General features: G+C 39.8%; 2 protein-coding genes across 4 annotated transcripts in view; one reads left to right on the top strand and one right to left on the bottom strand.

Annotated features, from left to right (window-relative positions):
* LOC139828711 (uncharacterized) overlaps positions 1-4,348 on the bottom strand; it is a 30,207-nt gene extending 25,859 nt beyond the window's left edge. The window contains exons 1-3 of the mRNA XM_071812845.1: positions 3,902-4,348; positions 3,423-3,776; positions 3,214-3,322 (exon numbers count right to left, since the gene is read on the bottom strand). Of these exons, the coding sequence (XP_071668946.1) occupies positions 3,214-3,322; positions 3,423-3,776; positions 3,902-4,348 (910 nt within the window). The remainder of the gene's footprint in view (positions 1-3,213; positions 3,323-3,422; positions 3,777-3,901) is intronic.
* The window catches only part of PPARG (peroxisome proliferator activated receptor gamma), a 54,453-nt gene continuing 33,144 nt past the window's right edge, over positions 3,708-25,016 (top strand). The window contains exons 1-2 of one of the 3 annotated variants that reach the window (XM_071813321.1): positions 3,743-3,819; positions 23,118-23,264. The gene's annotated coding sequence lies outside the window, so the exon portion shown is untranslated. Of the gene's footprint in view, positions 3,854-23,117; positions 23,265-25,016 lie in introns of all 3 variants that reach the window. The other 2 variants (XM_065845918.2, XM_071813320.1) reach the window with 2 other exon arrangements.

The following is a 25,016-nucleotide window of genomic DNA, read 5'->3' as shown; positions in this document are numbered from 1 at the left end:
GCTCTACAGTTATCTGTGAGAAATCTGCATTATGCCTAGTCCTATCGCTCCTGCTGGATGCGAGGCACAGCATGCACAATGCGGTACAACAATACTGGAGTGCGATCTCAAAGAGTCTGGCACCACACCAAGGGATAGTCCTTTACCATCACTTAAAGAAATGTGGTTTATACTATAGGCTTTGCCATATATCTGTATAAAATGCCACCAACAGTCACTGAAACTTCTGATTTGCTTCAGGTGTGTATACACAAAATGTGAAAATTGAAGATGAGTGTGGCGGAATATTATGAAATACTTCTACAAACATATCTTCCCAGCCCAAAAACTGCCAATAAAGACAGAATAAGATAGGCTAAGACAAAGTTATTGTTAGAATAAAAGAACCCAGATACATCAGTATAAAAAAATCACATAATCCGAGAGAAAGTACACAAGGTAACTTTAAAAAAGGCAGCAATAGATAGTTTTTAGCTTATTTAAACTGCATTACTTTAAACCAATACAATTTCCATAATCAGATCTTGTTCTGACTGCTAGATTTATAGTCGCACTGCTAGGGTATGAGATTGCCCTCTAGATATTAAAAGTTTGGTTAGATCATTTTCCATTCTGTCCAGAATACTGAGATGAGACACGCTGTGTGATTTGGGATTTTAAACTTTTGTAATGCACCTGGAGACTTAAAGCACAGACACAATGGAAACGTTAAAATCATTAAGTAAAAGTTGGAACTAGTGTCTTTGCAGAGTCTTTAATACATACATTGTTCTAACCTTGGATCAAACTGTAAAACCCTACCTGGCATACCTTAGAACCTGTTGCACAAAAATCCATTCATGAAGATGGAAAATAGAAATAAAAATGTTTAAGGGAGGCTACTTGGTCCACACTAATTCCTTTACCCATCTTGAGAGTCCACAAAGTACTCTCTCATTTCAGTGGGACTATTTTTGTCATATGGTTCCATTTAATCTGCTTGAAATTTTCTTAATAGTTAAAACGAATAACATACACAGAAGCAGGATTTTTTCTTTCAGATGCATCAAACTCTTTAAAAAGACTTAGCATGAAAAACTGAATGATTGGAACTAATATAAAATGCAATGCTTTTACATGGAAAGAACTAACATTTTTATATCCAATAAGAAAAACAAAGTATAATTGCTCTTCTGCGAAGACAAATTATCATGCAATTTTAAAACTAGAAGTGATGCTGAGAGGCCCTTTTCTGCTTCTCTTGGAGCTTAGGGAAGAATTGCCCAGGATCCAGGAAGGCCTGAGCCCGACATTTCAGTTTTATTTCATAACACTTAAAGGTCCCAGCCAAACTTAGGAATTCTCTCAGATAAGCAGGGGAGAAAGTCCACATAATCAAAAACTGTGCAGTCAAATAATGCAAACAAAAGGTGTATGAGAAATTGATAATTTCTTTATTATGACCATTTCATTACTGTATAATGAAACACTAGAGATCATATATTTGTAGCCTATTTTATTTCTTTACCAATATGAAAATAATTGGCTTTCTGTGTTCCATGTATGAAAAAAACACAACACTTTGTTGATAAGGAAAACAGATTAATTCAAATTATAAATAAGGCATATTTTTAGCTACCAAAAATATTTATGGGTTCTTCATCTCTTGATTCTTCAAATTAAGATTAGCTGTCTTTTTAAAAGAAGCATTGAATGAGGTACCAAATACTAACTAAAAATCTATGTCAAGCAGGAAATCAGGCTGAGCAATTTTTCCTTTCCTGTCTCAATCTGTTAAAATGCATATTTACAAAACCTGAGTAATTTGTACATGTCAAGATTACGGTTTCTGCTTTATATTTTATGAGTTCTGTTCAAAGGATGAACTTGCTAAAAGAATATAATGCTTATAGCAGAAATAAAATGATACAGTATTTGTAACACTTCTTTGAAAGCTCCGTTTGGCTGATTTCTCTGGACTGAGTTACATATACCTACTTCATCCATGCAATTTAATTAAAATCTAAACCATGCTTTGGATTTCTGCTTATGAACTTATTGAAAGTCTAGGCTCAAACTGTGAGTGTATAGTCACAATCAGATGTTCGTTAATCCTGCCTCTTTTTGGAACACTCCCAGTTTCATGGAGTTTTAAAAAATTTGCATGTTAAACCTTCAGTTTTTGGGAGGGCCCCTCTATTACTCAGACACTTAAATTAAATGGGTATATTCTCCAGCAGTTTGCACAGAGAACAGCATTGTTTCTGTTCTCAGCAGGGCTAAATCTGAACTCTGTGGAGTTGCCCAGCTAAGATCCTTTTTTTAACCTTCTATTGAAAATGTACCGCAGATATTGCTGTACAATGGTTAGAAATATTAATAATTTAGGTATTTCAGCCTCTGTTATTATTAGATTATTTTACCCACATTTGCTTGTTCATTCATTCATGACATCTTGAGCTAATTCTGAGGTTTTGTTTTACTTGTACCTGACTCCTAATTCTGAGTCAGGGTATTACTGAATACATATTACTACAGCAGGTTAAAATAAAATCCAGAAGAAAATAAAAAACCCTTACAAACAAGAGATTTCCATATTTCTAGAGCTTAAAAAAATCAGACAGAGGGAAAAGCATGAATTGAAAAAAATTCACCGCTATGTCAAAGCAGAAGTAACACTTCAAGCCTATACAAATAGGCAGATCATTCTCATAAAAATTAACACAGGCTTCAAGCTTCTACAGACAGAAAGATTGCTCTCATGAACAAAAAGCTGCAGGCGCTGTCAGTATCTATATATAAGTAGACCAGGTATTTTGACGTACTCTATAAATTGCCTTCAGTATACAAATAATGAAGCAAATGTAGGTTCTCCTTCAAAATCCTTGATGACTAAGAACCATAATGAGGCAAATTTAGGATCCTCTGAATCTTCTAATGATGTCCAAGAGATTCAGGAGTTTTTAAAGATAAACTCTTGTATCCTGGGGCATCTTGACTTCTAAGATGACTCCCTAAACCCTGGTGATCTTATGACTTCTTTTTTCCACATCTTTCTGAAGGAATCAGAGGGTGAAGCAGGAGGTGACATGCTTGTTTGAACTTGCTCTCTCCTGAGACTCACCGCACACCGCCTGTGCCATTTCCCCCTGCATTCCTGGCAGCGGGGAGGGGGAAAGGGGAGAGATAATCTGTAGCTAGAAAACGTGGGGGGAAAAAAAGAATTCCATTTACCTCTGTCACTGCTAAGAATCTTTTCAGAAAAGCCTTTGCTGCTGTCACAGCAGGACACAAACTGACGTGAGGTGGCCAGACCAGCGACAGGAGCGCAGAGAGGAGTCAGCTGGCGAACGGGAATGCAAAAGAGAAAGCAGTCAGGAGTCGGAAATACTGACTTTTCAGTCAAGAGATTACAGAGAGCAGAGATCAAACTCCAGATCCACCTCAGGGCCCGCGGTCTTGCCCTCAGGTACGCGCTTGTGCGTTCGCGCCCCGGCACGGACCCGGAGGGAACCGGCTGGGGTGAAAGGCCGGGGTCTGAGGGGAAAGGCGGGAGAAGTGGCGCCTCCTCCTCGCTGACCCGTTCGCAGCTCCTCACGCGTCCCTCTCGCCGCGCTACCCCGCGGCCGCAGCCACCTCAGCGCCGGTGCCTCAGCCCGCCCGCAGCGCCCCGACCCCCGCTGCCGCCCGCGGGTCCCCCTGAGCGCCGGGCGCGTGGGCGGGGCGGGAGGCGGCGCCCGGCCCGGGGGAGGCGGCGCCCGGTCGGTAGGACGGGCCGAGCCGGGGAGTTTATCCCACTAGAAGGGAACAGTTTCTCCCGCTGAGACTTGACAGCGCCAGGTCAGTGCGGGCTACGGGGTGACCGTTCCCCGAGGTGAGAGGGCTGGCGGGGGCGTGAGGAGAGCGCCGGGCTGAGGGGGACATAGCGCGGGGGCTGGCGAGGGGCGCCGCGGTGTGAAGAGGGGCCAGGAGGGGCTGCTGGCGGGGAGGGGAAGCGTGCGCGGCCGGGAGCTGCGCCTCGGCATGGGGAGCGGGCTGAGTCCCGGGCCGGGGAAGGAGGCTGTGGTGCCGGGGATGCTCGGGGCGGCGGGGAAGGACGGTGGCTCCGCTGGGGGGCGGGGTTAGAGGGCTTTTCCCGGAGCGGAGGGGAGCAGCGGAGCGCTGAGGGAGTGCGAGGCACGGCCCTGCGGGAGCGGGTCTGCCAGGGCCGCTGCTGCTGCCCGCGGGGCTGCGTGGGCGGGCAGAGGCGCTGGGGCTGCTCCGCGGCGGGAGGCGGCGGGCGGGACCCCGCGCCGGGCGCTCCAGGTGCGCCGGGCGCCCTGCGGCGCTGCCGGTCCGGGAGGGAGCGGGACCCGGGCGCTGTGTCCATGGTGCTGCACCCGGGCACGGGAACCGCAGCCCGGCCGGGAGGAGGATGCTGAGGAGAGCGGGAGGCGCGGACAGGGCCGAGCTCCTCCCGCCCGGAGCCGGAGGGGATGGGGTGGATGTGTTCGCAAGGGGCAGACCCCGGGGTGCCCGTTCGTGCTGCGTGAGGAGCGCGCAGGGAAGCGCTGCTGCTCTCCTGCCTCGTTCGCTTAATGAATGAACAGACTTTTTTTTTTTTTTTTTAAATTAAATTTCTCAACCGTAGAAAGTCGGGGAGCCTTTCTGAGCCTGCAACAACCGAGATGCTGTGTTGAAATAAGTTATGTCTTGATGGCATGTCTCAGGTTCGCAGGAGCGTTTTGTAATCTTCCTGGTGTCATTTCTCTCCAGGGTATTCTACAGCTGGAGAGTGCAAGTTCCTGTGGTGGTGTAACTCGGTGGCACTGTGTGCACACGGCAATACAATCCTCACTTAACAGTGATGTATTTATTAGTAGCAGTGACGTAAGACTGGTATTTATTCTGTGAAAAGCTCAGGGCATTATCAACTGCTCCTTTAAATCAGAAGGATCAGTCATAGTTATCCCTGAAATAACTGGGGTTCAGGGCTAGCCTCGTGTTTGTGACTTACTGCCCCACCTCTGAACAAGGCTTTGCTGGGAAACATCGCTGTAATGTTCCATTTAAAATGAGTATTCAAAAAAAAACAATTGTACCAATTCGTCCATAATTTAATCAGTAATTTACCTTTTAAAATGTTACTGTGATTTGTTACTAGTTAACTAAAAATTCCCAGTGTATACCAAGTGACTGTGACATATGGTACTCAGGATGCTCCTTTGAAAAAAGTTTCATGCGACTCACTCTCATTAATATCAGAATTTGTTGCATGAAGTTGCGTGTTTGACATCATTATTCTCTTTGGCTGTCACAAAAAAAAAAAACTGCAAGAATTGCTTAGAGATTTAATTATGAGATTGTAAGAAAGCACTCTTAGCAGTATCTTAAAGCACGTGGTGCAATATAAGCATGGACTTGTCAAGGGGAGAGAGGGTTGAAAAAATAGTTGGCATGGACTTTAAATTGTTTGTCTGATTGGTGATCATTCAAAGATATTTTCACACCGGTAGATTTTGAATGTAAATGTTCTTAGGCATCAGTTTTGTAAAATATCTTATTATAACTCTTAGTTACGGAGACTATGTATCTGTAAACAGCCTTAAGATAGGATGTATTTCTTAGAAATGTCTTCCTGGATAATACAATTCATTAAACATCAGCATTCAATGAAAATTCCATTACAATATAGAATATGCAAATTTTTCTCCTGATAGAAATTTCTATTTCATATAACAAATTATCACAAAAAATGAAAGTGGGAAAATATTAGAACATAAGTGAAGAATATTTAAGCTGTGCCTTTTAACCTTCCTTATGATACTGATAAAAACAACCACTACCAATACTGCTTCTAAATCTGACTCTTTTGTGGATGTTTTAAAATAACCATAAGCCCATTTCTAAGTCAATAAAAGAAATTTAGTCCCAGCTTCAATTGCTGTCAGTATGATTTTCTACCTAGAGCAGTGGCTAATAAAATGAATTTGCAAAAAGTCGAATTGTAAAAACAAGGAAAACTTTTAAAGAACAAAAACTGCGTCTTGTACAAAGCTGGACTAAATAATGAAAAGTATACTTAGAGATTTTTTTCACATGTTTCTGAGGCTCTCTTTTGGTTTTTGGTTGGTGGTTTTTTTTTTTTTTTTTACATATAATCTATCCAGCATGGTGTTGAATATCTTTACTACTCATTTTTTTTGTAGCCTTTTTGTGAATTGCTAGTTGTGCATATTTGCTATTCGGAGTTTGCATTTCTTTTACTAGCTTTTGTTACAGGCATTATTCCTGTATTCTCCATTGGCACACGGTAAAACGGTTACCAGTGCAGTTACTCAAGAGAAATTGAAATAGAAGTTTCAACTCTCCATGCTAGTTTCTTCTGAAGTCCTGGATACAATACTCTCCATTAGTTATTGCTACTTGTTTCATTTTTTAATCACTGATAGGCTTATTGACTTTAGCATGGTATTAGATGATGAGTGCTTTATTCCATGCTGTATTTCTGTGATATCTATTTTTTTAACAGCAGGGATCTATTTTTCAGGTACTTCGTACCAAATGTTCTTTGTGTGTCAGTTAACTTGTTGTGAATTAAGGAAAGAAAAAGTTAGAAATAATGCGAAGCAAGAGAACGTTGTTATACTCAGGTCCTACATACCCGTGCCACAAGCAGGAGGTGGGAGTTCCTCACATTAACTGGTCTGTTCTTAAGGATTTCATTTAACTGTTACAGGGTACATGGAAAAAATCTTCCCCTACCCCCTTTTTTTGCCTCTTTCCAAGGCAGAGTGAAAAACAAAAGGGCTATAATATTTGTGATAAGAGAGTCTTAGATTCCCAGGAATATGAAATGTAAATTGATTCCTATGTTAAATGATAAGCATCTTACATTTCTTTTGTCTGTTACCCTGTCCTCCATCCCCCCCCGCTTTTTTATGTGAAGGATAGTCCATCTTTTTTTCAGTTGTGCTTTCTTTCAGGTTCCAGGGACAAAGTATGTAGAAAATGCAGGCGCTAAGCAAACTGTCACCCTAGTGCTAGCACCTGTGGTGAGAGGGACTTAGGATACTTCCAGATTTTGCAGGTGTAAGCAGATATGAAGGAGAAAATCCATGTGGGAACCACAGGAAAGACTAAGTTTCTACCTCAGCATCAGGTCTTCTGCTGAAACATGGGCTTCTCCTTAGCCTGTTGCTACAAAGATATCAGCTCTTCTCGCACCACAGCAAAAACATACAGCTCAATCTTTTGCAGGCTTTTATTCCTTTGATTCGGGGCGGGGCTGGGGAAAGCAAGACCTAGTCTGCAATCTTCATATCTGAAAACTATTTGCAGGACTTAAGTCAATTTGATCGGGTTCCTATTTTTCTCCCACTCCACTCACACCTTCCATTATATTATTTGGCCTGTTTGTCCCCTCCTAAACTACTCCATAGAATTGAACTAACCAGTTACATCATTCTCCAATTAAAATTCATTATATATGAACTATATAGATATTCTTAATTACCTGTGTTGCAGTAGTACCTGGCAGACTAGTCAAGATTTGGGCCATCTTGTAACTCACTCAGATGAAAAGATTGTTTTGATCCTTAATGCTATATGCATTGGAATGCAAACAGTTATAAATTTACAACAGAGGCACAACATAGAAATGAGATTGCTGCAAAAATTGTCAGTGTTTTGATTTATCCTTACAACATTAATAGAGTATTGCAATGGTAATAGATTCTAATCTGTATCATGATGAATTCAGAAAAGTTGGGTATATGTGTGATAACTAATTCCCAGATTCATAGCAAAAAAACCCTGAACTTCTAAGCAGCACTCTATTCTCTGAATAGAGCTGGTTTTACTTGCAGTTTCCCTAGATTTCACTGCAAATATGAAAAATATCCTACTTAGAAGGGGAAAGATGAGTAAGTACCTCAAAAGGCAGGTTGTGGATTTCTGGAGTCACTCAGCAGATGGTGCTTTGTGGACTTGCATAAGCCACCCCCTTCCGTCATGACTAAGCAGATCACCTCCACCCCATGCAGGCTGCACATTCCGGACAAAGTCTATGAATTCAAGTCTATGAATCCCAAAGTCTACTCTGCTGGTTGATAATTAGCAATTTAAAAACCACAAGGCTGACGTAGCTCTGTATATGTATGCCCTGGCACAAGTGTGTTTGGTGACTGCTGAGGTGAACACGTATGTATGGTTATGTGCACACCTGTAGGGGATCTGTGTGTGTGGGTAATGTATTAACCCTATGTTATAGAATGGCTTCCTACTTATCTCAGTAATGTTGAAAGGCTATATGTAACATCTGATAACACAGTATAATAAATATTGGATAATATCCCAACAGAGAAGTACCCAGAACGTTCCGCGGTATCAAAAAAAGATGATGTTGGTTTATTGGAAGATGCATAGGGTCTAGGAAAAAAGCTCAGCTTCATTTGGGTCAGTGGCGGTTCTGCTGTTTCAGTAGGGTCTGGTTTGCAGCCTGTGTGCGGTGTTCGAAATGTTGTCCTGTGTACGGTTTACTTCATGCCGTGACTGTTGTTGTCAGTCTGTGGGTCTAGTACACTGAAAATATAGTCTCTGACTCTAAATGAATTGTTGTTTGCTCAGTGAGACAAAGTGCCTGAAATTAAATAACCGTGAATATATATTATAGCAAAAGTCCTATATAATTTTCTTTAAATTATTAAGAAATAGCAGTATAACAGGAGCAATATATTTATCTGTCTTTTGTTCTGGAATTTGTGTGATCAATTTCTTAACATATCTTAACTTTAAACGCTAGTATTTTGATACAGACGCAGTTGATGTTAGTCTATACTAGATCCTCAAGTTAGACATGAGTTCCAGTTTTTGTCTTGAAACAGCTATTATGGGAGGAAAATATACTCCCTACTGTTTTACGGATTATTGGAATTTCATTAACTCCATGGGGTCTCACGTCTTTCCCCTTTAGTGCGGGTCTGATTGTGACATATTTTACATTCCCTTTCGCCAGAATCCTGTAATTTTTTATAGGAGACCTTCAGCTACCATTCCTCTAACTTCCCTGTATGTATGTATAAAATTGGAAATATGTTCTTTTCATGCGGACACTTTAAGCTGTCATGGAATAGGCGTATAGAATAAGTGATAGTGATGGAAGTTTTCTTATTGCGCCTTGTGTTTTTCCACTGAGTTGAAGCACATTGCTTCTCGGAGAATTTCATATTTGCACAAAGTAGCCCTGCCCAGAATTATGATCTTGTCTTAAACTTTTTACACAATCTGTGATTACACTGCATTGCATAAAATAGGATTTTATGTTATAATATTGCATTATAAGTCCATAGTACTTGTGTATGCATTTAGATTTATTGAACGGGGATGTTGTGTAACTGCTGTAACTATTCATGGCTGTGTAGCAGCAATTCTGAAGTCTGAGAGGCTTTGAACTTAGGTTGCTATCTGTATACAAATAGAATTATGTATGTTTTCAATAGTTATGCTAGGGCAATATTTTGATGTTGCTGTGAAGTAAGTCTTCAGCCGTGGTGGCTTGAAACATATGTCAGGCTACCAAAAGAGTCACTCTGTTACACCAAAAAAAGGAACTATGGAAAGAAAAATGTTAATTACAGGCTTTAACACTCACACCAAGATCTTCTAGTAGGGGTGGTCAGAAAAACAGGTTTTACTACCTAGACCTGGTGCTTTGTGGTGCTATCTAATATGGGGTCTTGTGGAAAAATGCAGCCACTTCTGTTTACTGCCTTTCATAATGTACATATTTCCTCATGATAGGCTTAGGTACTGACTTCTTATGTCTACAGTAAATAAAACTGGAGGGTTTATCCTTTCATCTTGAATACGTTTTACTTGGAGTTACTGTTCGCTGTTCCCTACAGTGGTATTTCAGCTACACAATTTTATGCCAAATCTCACTTTTTAAGCTTAATAGAAGCATGTTATTGTGTGGTATATTGCTAAATTGATTCTTAATCCTATGTAAGAATGTAGAAAAAATAGACAAGAAAGCCAAATTTTCTTTTCAGTTACACTCAGAGAAATCTCTGGATAAGCAAGTACAGAAGTACGTGAGGGCAAAAGTTTGCTTTATTTACACAGAATTTTACCTGTACTATCTAACGTTATTCAAGACCATATTTAATGGAATCATGAGAGATTTTGAAGAGGCTGAGGTCCTCATTCCCTCCAGCGTGAGGAAATATTTTATCTATTTGCTTTCTAGCTTGCAGGAGGTCTGAAACAAACTTCTGGCGCTGCCCTGGTGGTGTAGCTATTCCTCCGATTCTGCTGAAGTTAACCACTGATAGTGGATGTTTTTACTTCGTTGAGTCACTAAACGCCTGTGAGGATTTCACTGTATTTCTTCTCTAGCATCACATTTACATTTAAACTGCATTTCTGAGATGCCTTATTTGTACGTCAAGTCATGTTAGTGTATTTGATCTTTTTAATTATTAGGAATATTGAGAAAGGCTGGTTAGTGCTTTATTTATTTTAAATCTTCTATAGTAATTGTCAACATAAAAAGAGTTTGCCAAAGGAATGCATATTGCAAGACGCTCATATAAAGGTTTAGATGATTTGAGTTCTACACAGAAAAGAGTGTGGAAACACAAGTTCTGCAAATATGCTTTCACTTTCAGAATTTCAGCTGTTGCTGAAGATGGTTTGAGATGATAAACAAGAGGAAACTTTAAGCTTTATTTAGAACAAAAGCATTTCACATTAAATCAATTCTCTGAATGAAATAAGCACCATTTAAAAGATTTCTTTTCCTGGATTTTATTTTTTTCCCATACATTTACACTAGAGATATGGCCAGAATTGCTCAATTGGCCTGGAGTAACTTATTTAGTAAAGATCTCGGCTAAGTATGAGTTGTTACAATTAACTACAGAATAAGTTTCAAAATTAATATTACAAAAGTTTATTATGACAGGTCCTGATTTTCAAATAGGAAATAAGCAACCATTGAAGAATTAGTTGGAAAGGTTCAGGCTTTTAACAATGGGTTTAAAGTTTTTTTTATTATCAAGACAATGCAAAATAATTTCCAAAAATCCTGTGGAAGCTTAATTAGTAGTTCCTAGCTTGCTTTTTTTTTTTTTAAATTATTTGGATCTTCACGCTTAGGAAATGCTATTCCGAGCAAACTCCACGCTTGCTTTCCATGATTAGCTTGTCAATTGAATTTGGTTCTGTTTTGCAAACTCCTTGGAGTATTGGTGATGGTGCGAGCTTGCCAGTTCTCCTGAACTGGTTAATTGTTTTTGTGATGCAGAGAAGAACATAATGGCACGATGAATAAGAGACCCAAGAGGGTTCCTTGCACAGTTTCCTTTGGGCACTGCCCAAAGACTTGTTCTTTGGGTCTGCCTCATGTGACTGGCCTGGCCAACTTCACCCACTTCAGTTGGGTGTGGCGGATATTTATTATGTTCACAATATCTTGTTTAGCTGAGGTATTTTGAGGTGATCCAATACCTTGTATAAAATATACACTTGAAATCATGGTACTTGGTTTAGGTTTTACTCAGGCTACATAGGATAAAACCTCAGATTATGCAAGTTACTTTCTGTCATAGGTAATGACATTTGAAGCATTATTTTCTTAGACCAGGATTGCTAATTTATTAAGAAACAGTAATTACAGCACAGTTGGTGTTGGCAGGAATTTTCAACAGTGTTTGCAGACAATACTGGAAAACCCTTCAGTATCAAGAAGCCAACAAAGATATTTTCTTGCAGACACGTCTTCTTGAAAATTTTTGGCAATTAAAATCTTAATTTAAAAAAAATAGAATTTTAAAAATGTATTTTTCCTACAAACATACCTTCACGTTTTAATTTATATTAAAAAAGCCAAAACACTTTGCATGCTAATGCCAGCGCTCACAGTAACTGATCCCATTATGAAACAAGCCTGTGTCTAACAGTCTATCACCATTTTCCTTGTTCTATGCATTGGATTGTGGTATCGGTCAGATTTTTAATGAGTCACAGTTTTGTTAAGAAAGGCTTTTTTTATGCAAGAAAAGGGTTCCATACAGCACAGCAGCCCTCTGTACAGAATATGCTGTTTCATCCTTTGTGATGCAATTCTGAGGATGGGGAAGTCATGTGCATTTCTTTCCATTCTTTTTTGGGTCACCCGGGTGCCAGTTTTGAGTAGATGAGAGACCAACTGAAAATCCAAGAGAACGACCTTCTGTACGTCTTATCAATTCTGCTTTCAAAAGATAAAAATCTTATTAACAGTGTTCTCATTCTTTGCAAATGAAAATATCCATGAAACAAAATTTGTGCAGAATAGGTAGAGTAATGTGCAATGTTAAAATAGGCTCTGGCTTTAAAATATTGTGCAAAAGCTAGAATACCTTTAATCTGTCTGTCTGTCTAGAGGCTACTGGTGTTGGGTATGATTAGATCAATTGTCGTGGCGGATCAAGACAGGGATGTGAGGCTAATGTGGGACCTTGGAGGCCCAGCAGAGAACAGGGGTGGAAAAGAGTGAAAAAAACCTGTCCATTATGAATATCAGGAAAGGAAATGAAAGAATTAATTAATTGAAGGCAATTTCGAAGGAAGGCAGTGGGAAGATTGACCGAGACTGTTGTTTTTCTTTATTTATTTAGCTCTTTTTATGTTTGCCAAATAAGGTATTAAAAACCAGGGGGATTCTATGAAAATACAGATGTTTGAATTTCTTTCTCAAAGTGTAAAGTTTGTTCTTGGAACCTTCATGAGTTTGAATTCTTCTCTCTGGTCTCTTATGAGATTTCCAGCTTTTCTTGGTTTAAGATATGCTGACAATGCCATAATGTGGTCTTTCACTGTATTTTGGCATTCCTGCTCATTGTTCTTTTTCTGCCCAAGTTTGTTCTGTTTTTTAAATCTAGCTTTATTTATGACTCCTCCGAGAACAGGGACTGTCTGATATGCTAACAACAAGTGACAGCTTTCCTGTCGCTGAGGACAGGCAGTGAATCTTGCTGGAGTCGGAGGTAAGTTCAGAATCACAGTAGCGTGTCCATACCCTGTGTGTGAGTGACATCCTGCAGCGTGACCACGTTCTCTGACGCAGGGTGTGCAACGGATTCCTGTCTCCTCCCCCGTCCTCCAACAGGAAGGCACAGCACAGCGTCATACAGCGTGTGGCAATTCTACATTTCTGCTGAAGCTTGGCCCCTAGGCAGGTGTGCAGCTCTCTTGTTGTCACTGATCGAACAACTGGACTATGAATCTCCTTATAATGCCAGAACAAATGGATTTAAATTAAAACAAACCCAACCGGAACAATAACAAATCGGTAGACATTAAAACACTGAGAGACAGCAGGGCCATCTCTCCCTTTCTTCCCCAAATCTGCATTTTGAAGGGAAAAATAAAGAGAGGAGGTTTGAGGTGAAAAAGGTGAGAGACCCAGGGTAAGGGGGAGAGATGAAGCAGAAACTCCAATTGTCCTGGAAGGAAAGCAGAAAAAAAGCAAGGAGGAAGAAGAAATTGATGCAGGTATGGTTGCCGCTTTCCTGACAATTACTCCAGGAAGGGCTGATGAATGTAGTAATTATATCTGGCAGTTACTCTGTGGGAGAAAGGCATTCTTTGGAGTTCAAACACTAGGAGTGATGGAGTGCTCATTTAGCTATGAATATGGAAATTAAATAAAGACAATGTAGGCTAAATACTAAATAGCACCGTTTTCTGATTCCAGGATGTCATATAAACTGTTGCATAGCTCCTCAAAGAAAGCATCTTCTGAATAAGAATTGCTGAAATTAAATTGCAGGGAAAAAAATCAGAAAATATCCTGCAGAGATGCGTGTTACATTGGGAAGAGGTACTGAGAAACCCTACAGGATTTTCCGCCCTTCATTTTCTGTGAGCCATTATTCATAACAGGTTCCCTTGTGCCCTTTGATGCCATACAGGCCATCTGAAGAGTATTCGGTTTTCTTCTACAACCATAGGGCATGTGGATTATTTCAGCTCCTAACAGCCAGGGGTGATTTTGAGACACTTACTGTATCCAGTGTGTTGTTACCTGTTCTCAGAGAATAAGATGAGAAAAATACTAAGCAGTTTCCAGTTTGCTATGGCGCTGCCATTTTTATATTGTGGACCTTCAAAGCAGCAAAAGACTTCTTCTGTTTTCATTTGGCACAAACCAGACAGGTAAATGCCTCTCTTAGATGTCAGCTACAGGAATCTGATAATTTTACTTGCTTTGTCTGTGTATCAAGAATGTAACTTGTATCTTAGTTTTCCATCTTCTGCAATTTCTTTTTGCACAGATATAATATTTCACCAAAATGAAGTGCGAGTTGGGGAAAAATAGGTCAGTACATTTTACGTTAGTGCTCAATAAATGGTGTACAAAGGAAATGCATGTTTGGTGGGGTGTAGGAGAGTTCTGGAGTCTTCCCCAGGTTCACACTGATGCTGTGCGTCTTCCCCTTCCTGCAAGCTGGGAGTAGCTCCTCCATGGATTGCCAGCTGAGGGCAGAAGGTGGGACCACATTTAGGAAAATAAGCTGATCCAAAATTGAATAACTCAATGAATTTGAGGGAGAATAAAACCAAACCCCAAAGCAATTATATTCCCTAGTCTTGGAGAAGTCTAATTGAACTCAAAGGCTAGATCCATACTAGTAAATTTAAAAGCGCTGTAACTTGGGCACCAACTCGGGAACTGGATTGTTAAATGGTTAAATTCTTAGAATTGTCCCTGGTCCAGTTTTGGCTCAGCCAACAAACAGCCATTCGAACACTTTCCAGAAATAGTTCAGGAGTTAGCATGGGCCATGGACCATTTGCAACAAGCCATTTGGGTGTTGCCACCCAGTTCTGGTGACTGAGATAGCTTGATAACGTGGGTGGAAGAAATATGGCCAGAGTGAGAGTCCTGGTGCTCTTTAGTTTACTGGTATAGCTGAAACTGAATTAGTTTAAATGCCTCTCAGATTTGTCATAATTTTCTTTTAAGTTTCTTCCTGCCTGCAGATCAAGATGAGCTGTGCTTAATGTTCCATTCATAGATTTTTACCACTAAAAAAATTCAACTTACAAAGATCTCAAATTTAAAAATTATTGAAATCGTGTGGCACGTAAGAAAGAAATGGAAGGTGTATGGTTGACATCTTATGAAAAGAAAAAAATCTATGTAAGTCATTTTAGTCAAGGCTGTCTGTCCGTTTCACTGTCATATCAATAAATAAAAAGACATATAAAATAAAGGCCAAAATCTTGGAAAATAATCCTAAATTTTTTTTCTAACCTTTGGTGAAGGATTGAGTTGTTATCAGAGCTTCTTCTGCATGATGGCAAAACTCTTTATTTGTACATCTGTCCTGAGCAGATGTCAGGAAAATACTTGGATATGACATAGTCATTTATCTGAAAAATATGAACAGTATTTTGACATTTTTGCTGTCCTACTGTCTGTTCCAAGAACTATAGATAACTAACATTGTCACTCACCTTTAAAGAATACATTACAACTTATTTGATCTGAAAATTCCTTTTGGCCCAAGTGAAAGTCCACAGTGCAAACAGAGTTATGAAGTGTGTACACAAGGTGTGAGAGGAGATGGTTATACCTGTGTATAACTTTATGGTTCTGATCTTTCAGGGTAGTCAGAGCAATCTGACCCCTACGCTCACCATCTCCTTGATGTGAACAGGATTAAAATGAATATTAGGGCCAAATCAGACTGATTTTCCCCAACTAGCATCAACAAATAAGTCATGGGGTTTTTATTTTTTTTTTTTTAAATCAAATAGAAAGCACAGAATTGTAAAATCTAAATAGATGAACGTGTATTATAAGACTCGAAGATCTGAGAGCTGAAATATTTGACAATGTGGCCGCTATTTTAAACACTCCATTTCTCTTGTAAAAAATTGCTAAATATTTTGACTGTTAAAATCCTTTCAGTTGTGTCACTATTGATTCAATTAAAAGGAGCAGAAAATACCGTGTTTTGTTAAGACTTAACAAACAGAAGGCAAGAATAGGTAATTAAACACATGAAGCATTCAAGGGTAAACGTAGAGTAAGTTACAACATTTTTCAAGATGATGAGGCACTAACTAATACAATAGGACAAATCAGAGACACGAAACACAACATACGATGAAAATTTGAATATTTTAACTTCAAATAGCTGTCAATCTCAGAAACAGCATGTAGAGAAGGAAGTTCTGTCCATTTACCTCTGCAAGAAAGATATTGTCTTGAGCACAAGAAACTAAAGATGGGGCAAAGCACTGCAGGAAAATTATTTCTACAGGAAAAATACCCCAGGGCTCCTCAGTCCTTTGTATTATTCTTAATTAAGAGTTATTTTTTAATGTAACTTTTTGTAAACAAACCAGCGTCATTTTTAACCTCCCCCAAAGCGGAGCCAGTCAGCAGCTTGTTCTGTGTGCTGTACGCAGCAGCGCGACCACAGCCCAGCCCAGCCGGCTCAGGAGCAGCGATCCAGAAATGCAGAGTTCCATACACTCGTTTCCTGTTTTCTGAATCTTGAAGGCATATTTTTCAAATTGCTCCACCTTGGAAAATCTTCACTAGAACAGGGATTAAACCATAATGAATTGATATCTGCTATGTTTTGTCAAATCAGATTTTTCAAACTTAAATGGTTTGTAATGAGAGTAAGAGCAGCACGGAAGGACGAGTAAAGGAAATAGTGTGTGTGTTACTCTGGCTGTTTCGAAGTATTATTCTGTCCTTATACAAATTACTCTTCAAACACTAGAACCAATTAAGTTTCCCATAGAACTTTTTCATTTGGATTTTCTGATATTATTACAGGGTGAGCTCCAACTGTTTCTCTTTCCATGGTGACACTGACAACACTTTAGATGTTTGTATTAAAACTGCTTTCCATTGTAGTCAGTCCAGGCTGGAACAAGCCAGTCGTTTCCCAAGCTGTTGGAGGTGAAGAGACCAACACAGACACACAAGAGCAAACAGTGAATATTATAAGCCTTTATCAAATGAAAAATTAGTCCTTTAATGGTCATTACTTGAATCAATCTGCTAAACAAATGTTGACGTTTCTATAATATGGCTCAAATTGCATGTGAGTCTAAATTTTCAAGTCTTCTGCATACCTGTGGGACGTGCTGGCCATCCTCAGGAGCCACGGAAATATGGGACTTTTTAGAAAGACCTTTCCGAATGAGGCTGTCTCGTAGTTAATGTTCCTACAGGGAACCAGAAGCACCAGAAATCCCACAACTCAATATGTTCCCTTTTGGTAAATAAATCGTGGCTTCCAGAGCAGAAAGCGCAGAAAAGCATCTAAATGTTTCCGGTTTATTCTTAATTACGTTGTCAGTCATCTGGAATTCCCTTTCCTTTCTGTATTTGAACTACCAGCTGTTATTCAAAATGGTTCTAAATCATAAATTCATGTAGCTTGAAACTTTTTCAAGAGAATAAAAAAACAGTTTGTGGCCTCTGGGAGAGTAAATTCCGAGGTTAATTTATAACTAAAGCAAATGTATCTATAAAAAGAAGAAAAGCTCCATATGAAATATGTTAACAAATGACAAGAAAAAAGAGGCTTGATAAAAGATATCAGAACTTGTTTAGCACCAGTGATTTTATGACTGAGGAATTCATTTGTAGGTGTGTTGGGAGTACCAAATCACAATTCTTTAAATTACTAATGGGAGACAAAGCTCTTTATCTGGTCTGAATGTGTTCACATGAAATGTTCAGTCCTGCCCTCTGTAAATAAACTTCTAGTGCTTACACTATGCATCTGCATGGAGAGTCTGTGTCAGCAGGGTAGGAAAAGATCCACAGTTGGTGTTGAATCACTTCTCAGACCCGCTGCTGATACGCTCTGCTCTTAGAAGTGATGGGAGCCAGCAGATTGTGTCCTCCAAGTTTGTACAACTCAGCTTGTAATTTTTTCCTTCTATATTATTAGAGTTTCCCTAGAATCTGGGTAGCTTTGCTTGCAGCAAAGTTAACTCTGTATCACCAGTGCACTCTGCGGTGATATGCACTAAATTGTTTCACTTGGGATTTGTTTGCTCCTTTGTCAGATACGGAAGTTTCACAGACGTCTTTAACAGGTGATGTAGTTAATGTCTTTGTACTTACCCCAAAGAGACAGATTAGCCTTGGATCAGTTGCAAATTAACTCCTACAGTCTGCCTATAATAAAAATTGATTTAAGGCTGCCTGCTACTTCCATGTCAGAGTAGTGAACGTGCATCTCTTGGCAGTCACTTAAAGAGGAAGGGCTGTTTGTGGAAATGCACATTTAGCACGTGGGGACATACCCCTGTGAACAGCGTTGGAGGAGAATTTCAAGGGCTACATTTCATCTGCACAGCTGAATTACAGCAGAAATATGCATCACTGCGATGGGAAGAACTGCAGACCACTGGGACTCCAAAGCTGGCTGAGGTTACTTTAGGAATCATTTGAATCTTGGTGTTGTTTTCTTGAATGTGTCACGACTAGGACTTTCACATATGATCATGATATATTTATGTTATGCTGCTTTACTTTATATTATAATGTGGTATCATGACAAGAACACTATACACAAAATGCCCACCCAAAGTACCGAGTCAGCAGACTGCGTATATGAAAAGCCATAAAAAGTCATTTATTTTATTTCAACATGTTAATATTTTCCTTTGGTATCTCTAATTGACATAAAATGTTGTTTGCATTGCAAAGGCTTAATGCCTAAAACTTTTACCCTGAGTATCCAAAAAGCAAAATATTTAATTCTCTTTAGTGATCTCTTTATTGACACACCGATTTGACTTTCAGTGAGAAAATTATTCTCTTGAATAAGAACTTATTTAAAATGGTTAGGTTAGCATCATTCAGCTTCCTATTATTTAACTAATTATCTCTGCAGGCTTCAGCAGCATAGAGAGATAAGGGCTGAGAAGTGTTGAATATACCTTTCTAAAACTATTGAAAAATGTTTACTATTTGTAAGTATTTAAACACTGTTATTGGTCATTGGTAATCAGCACGTACCACAGAGAGATCTCTCCTCTACAGAACAGAGAGCAAGAGACTATTTTCACTGTTCTGGATCAGAATCACAGAATCCCAGAATGTCAGTGGTTGGAAGGGACCTGTAAAGCTCATCCAGTGCAATCCCCCCATGGAGCAGGAACACCCAGCTGAGGTTCCACAGGAAGGGGTCCAGGCGGGTTTGAATGTCTGCACAGAAGGAGACTCCACAACCTCCGTGGGCAGCCTGGGCCAGGCTCTGACACCCTCACCAGGAACAAGTTGCTTCTCCTCTTTCAGTGGAACCTCCTGTGTTCCAGTTTGCACCCATTGCCCCTTGTCCTGTCACTGGTTGTCTCTGAGAAGAGCCTGGCTCCATCCTCCTGACACTGCCCCTTTCCATATTGATCCCCAGGAATGAGTCCCCCCTCAGTCTCCTCTTCTCCAGCTCCAGAGCCCCAGCTCCCTCAGCCTTTCCTCACCCGGGAGATGCTCCACTCCCTTCAGCATCTTGGTGGCTGCGCTGGACTCTCTCCAGCAGTTCCCTGTCCTTCTGGAACTGAGGGGCCACAACTGGACACAATATTCCAGGTGTGGTCTCCCCAGGGCAGAGCAGAGGGGCAGGAGAACCTCTCTGACCTACTGACCACCCCCTTCTAACCCACCCCAGGTACCATTGGCCTTCCTGGCCACAAGGGCCCAGTGCTGGCTCATGCTCACCCTGCTGTCCCCAGGACCTCCAGCTCCCTTTCCCCTACACTGCTCCCTAATAGGTCATTCCCCAACTTACACTGGAACCTGGGGTTGTTCCTACCCAGATGAAATCCCAGGAAAAAAGATGCTAATACAATAAGCATGGAAATGCTGAAGTGTGTGGATTTGTGAGACAAGACCTGTATTGTGTATTAAAGAAACAGTGCTGTAGGGGTGGTAGTTGTGTTCACCCAAAGGAACATGACTGTTCCAGAAACAAACTGTTAGCTCACAGCCAGTGCTATCCTGGTCCTCTGAACGCAAGGAGTCCATAGGCCTTAAAATTCCTCAAAGCTTAATCTCAAGTGACATTGGGGAAAAAAAATGGGTGAAAGATTCAGGGAAATACCTTTGTTATGTTCCTGCCTTTTAGTTGTTGTTAACGTACCGCCTGACTTTCCTCTCAACCTCTAGGAATGCCTTGGATGTCTTTCAAGATCACAAAGTTGTTCGTATCGTAGAAATGTATGAAAGTTGTCTCTATACGGAGTTGCCGTTGCTCTTTTCCTTATCTGTGAAGGAAGCACAGCAACTCCCACTGGGGAAATTTCATGTTAACTTGATCTTAAAATAAAAAATCAAGGGAAAGGTCACATCCTAATAAGCTGTGCACATCTAAATTCCCAGGGAGCTTCAAAATGACATTGTATGACTAGGGTACTAACAATTTTCCAACAATGTAATTTTGAACTGCTTCCAACAGTGTTTCTAACATCCGAGAACAAATAGTAAAATAAAGATACAACTGGCAAGATACAAGATCCAGTTGAGCTCTGTGATTTGCAGTACATTGCCCATTGATAATATAGGGGCTTTGTATCTGACAAATAGAATGGAATCGGCAACTTTTTCTGCTTTGACTGGAGTGTAAATCTTGTGAGGAAGCTGTTTATTGATCAGTTCGTGTATTACTGTGATCTCAGTATCCATAGTTTCTACTTTTTTCCCTAACCTAGGATTACAGACCCACGATTTCCTCAGCATGTCTGGGGGGGGTGCTCAGTTTGAGAGCCTGCTCAGTATGGTGCCTGTGGTTGTGTCAGCAGAGATTTTGAATACGTTGTGTTCAGATATTGACCAAGAGCTGCAGAATTCTGTTCAAAAACACGTGCCTTCCTCATTGTCCCACTAAAGGTAAATGAAGTAAACTGCTAGAAATCTGACAGTGAGTTTTAAAGGAGCTGGTATTTAAGTGTTCTTGTCTGACTCAGTGAACCTGTTATGTACATTTGTGCAAAATATTCCCTAGTTCCAAACAATGAACTGAGTCTGGTACCAGTTTATACCTCAAACAGTTCAGGAATTTTCAAAATACAGGGGAGACCATTGTGTGATTGTATTGGTTCTACCCAGTATGCCACACACATGTTATAAACCCGATCTTTGCATTGGAAGGGGGTGCCTGTATCAAGCCATGAGGTGAAAACTGTCTTCTTGTAACCCAATGAAAACCAGTTTCTGCTTTGCAAATAGTTTGGTGTTAAACCTATTTTGTGATGATATATTGACAGCACAAAGTGGAGGTGAGAGATGAAAACCAGGTTATAAATGCCCCAAATTTCCCAGGTCATCGTTGTCCTCATTTTCATCCTTGTATCCCTCTGAATCAGTCTGTCACTGTCGGTGAAGGGTCGTCTGGGCTGCTGCCAAGTAACCTCCCATTTTGGACAGAGTACAGCAATAAGGCTGAAAGCAGATGTTCACACCTTGTTACACAAAGGACGGGAAGTACAGGGTGTGGGAAGCACTTTGCCATTGAAGATCCCATCTGATCCTCTGGATTAGAGATGGTTCCAAAAGTTTCAGTGGGGCTTTGCGTGCACCGTGAACAGAAGCAGGGCCTGATCCTGCCAGCCAGCTCTACATTACACCACATGGCGCTGGATCTAATCTGCATGGCCATGCAGGATTATTTTTGGTGATAATCCCAACAGTATTTTAATATGATTCCTTTTAAATACAACTGAATCTTTGAAGAGATTGACCATCCGTCTTCTGATCATGCTTCGAGTTTAGCATATAGAAATTTGCAAACTACCAATTTTTGTTTAGCAATTAAAAAAGTAATGAGGACAGTAAGAAGTGTCAGTAACTTATCCTCGGTATATAGCAGAGGCACATGAGATTTGGTTGTTCACAAACCCACTTGAGGGGTTACACAAAGTCACAGTGATAACTCCTAGTTCTTCACACTAAACTTGCTGCTAAGAAATGAATCTCTTCTAAAGAATAATGGAGTATGACAATATAATAATTGATTGCAAAGTTAACTATTGGTATTCTGTCCAAATTAAAGATGAATAACTGATTTAAAAATAAAACTACCAAGTTACCAAGTACCCCAGAGTATATGGACAAAATTCCAGTGGATGATTTGTGGTTTGTATGTGAAAATGACGTGCATATTTAGATTAAAGAAATCGAGTTGAATGTAATTATTCAAAATAGCACTTTCTAGAAAGTTAATTAATGTGATTTTTTCAATATGCTAACTTAATAAATATTCTAGAAAAACAAGAAGTTAGCTATAAATCTAAGTATTTAAATATACGCTTTTGTCTTGAATTGTGATCTATGCATCTATGCATCTATGAAACGGAAAGATTTGCTGTTATCTGTCCTCTTAGATCATTTACGGAAGAAACTCTTAAAGTATTTTAAATACAGAAAAAAGTGATGACAAGAACACATGACAGAGAAAGGAACTGAAATTTTCTCAATCTCTTCCCCTCTCTTTAATGCTGTTAAAATTTAACATAGCTGCTTTGCTTTTACCACTATTGTTCGTGTTGCACAACCCTATAATTATTAATCTTACTGACACAGAGTTAGAACTTGATTTATACGCTTTTCTCTTCACTTGAAGCTAGCAAATGCTGTCAAATATAGAAACAGAATGACAGTTCATGTTTTTGAAGCAAACAGGCAGGTTTACATGAGCTGGGATGTCTCTGGGGAGTTGTCAGTGTCATGTACAAAGCTTCCTACAGTCTGAAATCCATGCGAACACAGGGGCACAGAGATGTTCTGGCTTTGAGCTAAGAGACACTTCATGCTCTCCATGATGTTTATGTGCAAAATACAAAGTGCAGTCAGAGTCTTTACTGATTTAGTCAAGCATCGGTAGATTCTTTACAGCTGAAAACGAGGACAATTACAAAAATCACTCTTTAGCATTAGTTCTTAAAGCATTTGTTTAACCTCAGTTGGTAAAAGTAACAAAATTCTGAAATTATGCATTACTTTTTCCGAACAGTGAATTGTTCTTAGCTGTGGCTACTCAACTTTCTCTTTCGTGTCCTAAAGTGATGTCATTTTAACTCTTGAAAATTTCTTGCCAAAAATAGCAACACCACTTTCCCTCTTCCTTGACTAGAGTCATTTGTACAGTTACACGGTCCCCGTGCAGATCCAAACCCAGCGCCTGTGTCCGGTGTGACAGGAGACGTGCTGTGCATGGCCACTGCGGGCTGAAGATCAATATCTATAGCTGAAAAATAACATCAAGCACCATTTCTGGAAGGTTAGTTTATTGTAGAAGCAAAGAACAGTAGCACAAGCCATGGAACTGCTAAGTGGGTGCTGTTTATTGCCATGTTTACTTAAACATTAACGTTACTGTACCCTGCTTTCTCGGTGAATGACACAGGAAAAGTAGGAGGGACATACAGTCCACATAAAGGAAAAACTGAGTTTTGTGAAATAATTTTCCGTACCTTGGCAGGTAAAAATGTTTCTTTCTTCATGGGAAAAGCAAGGCGATTCCAATGGCCACGCTGGAAAAGCTTCTACTTCAAAACAAAGGTTGACAAAAGTAGGGCCAAGTCAGAGCAGACGTATTCTTAGGATATGAATAACGTAGAGGAAGAATAACCCAACAACAACAACAACAAAGAAATTCTTTCCTTTTAGCTTTCATGCACATTGTAAAATTCCAGCCTTGCCAGATCTCTTAGTAGGAAATACAATAAGTTTATGCATTAATAACAAAGTCAGAACTTTGTAGAATTTTGCAGTAGTAACACACCATTATCTGGGTGCATTTGTCAACTTCTTCTTATCAAAGGGCTGCAGAGAGAGTATTCATTTTTTCGTTAAGATTCAAATAGCACCCACTGTGTTTTTATTAAGCTACTTCTATATCCTTAAGAGAGAGGTATCTTGGCTTTTTTACACTTGAAAAGTACATTTGGAAAAGACTTAAACACCTCCATAAATTTCTGTGCCACTACCAAATACTCATGTCAGGAAACTACAGAGAGGTGTGTGACAGAAGGCCTAAGTAACCTTGTAGAACTGTTTAGCATGTACCCATTTTCGAATTATTACATGATGTTGCCATGATCATCCATTATCTGAATGTATGTCTTACGGTATGTTCTTCAGCGGTAAAGGGAGTTTTGTTTATTAGAGTGAGATGGTAGGAACGGAAATGACGTAATTAAAAATAGTTCGATTTGCCCCATGTATACACTGACATCCCGGACTACTTGGAGTTTGCTGGGGAAATTGTTCACCCATAAACTTCTATTTTTAACCCATTTTATTGACTTTAGGACTCAATATAGTGCAGGTCTGTTCTAGGGCTTCTTGGTATCATCTGTTTCACAACAACTCTGATCCTGGGCTCTGGTTTTTGGGGTTCCAGTATGCAAGAAGTCTTTCTGAAGTATATCAAATAGAAAATTCATAACGAAATTACTATGATTTTTGTTGAAAGTAAGAAATATGATAACATGAAAGATGGTAAGTTGGAGCTTAGTGAATTCTGAATTGTCATAGTTGATAAGTATTCTTTTTCTCATATTGCCATTATTTAGTCATAGGCAGGCTTTCAAATGGATATTTTCTATCTGGCTCTTATGATAACCAGTTTTAAGTGCTAAATTTCCTTCAAAACGTTGTGGGTTGTTTTGTATTCTTTTTTTCTGGAACAAAATAGAGTACAACATTATGTTATGTTGTATTTTCTACCAACCCCCAAAAACCAAGAATGGGGAAGATTCTCTTGATGCTCTTGTCCTGTAGTCCAATAGAAGACTCAGAAGTAGAACTGTTCAAGGTAACTTAAATTTAGAGCCTAATTAATGTACTGGTGTTCATTAAATACTTCTCAGAGCATTGCACAACGTTGGAATTTCGGTTACAAAAGCAAAGTTACCCCACTTGTGACCTGGTTCTCCACTCCTTGTGTAGACAGCCTCAAGTCACCTGGATGGGGTAGTTTTAAAGCTGTCTGGAAAAATTAATATTTAGAAAGATGGAGCACATGAGA

This window comes from Patagioenas fasciata, chromosome 10 (genome assembly GCF_037038585.1).
Source record: "Patagioenas fasciata isolate bPatFas1 chromosome 10, bPatFas1.hap1, whole genome shotgun sequence".
NCBI classification, from domain to species: domain Eukaryota; kingdom Metazoa; phylum Chordata; class Aves; order Columbiformes; family Columbidae; genus Patagioenas; species Patagioenas fasciata.
Note: the sequence above shows the minus strand (reverse complement) of the source record. Positions and strands in the feature narration are given on the sequence as shown.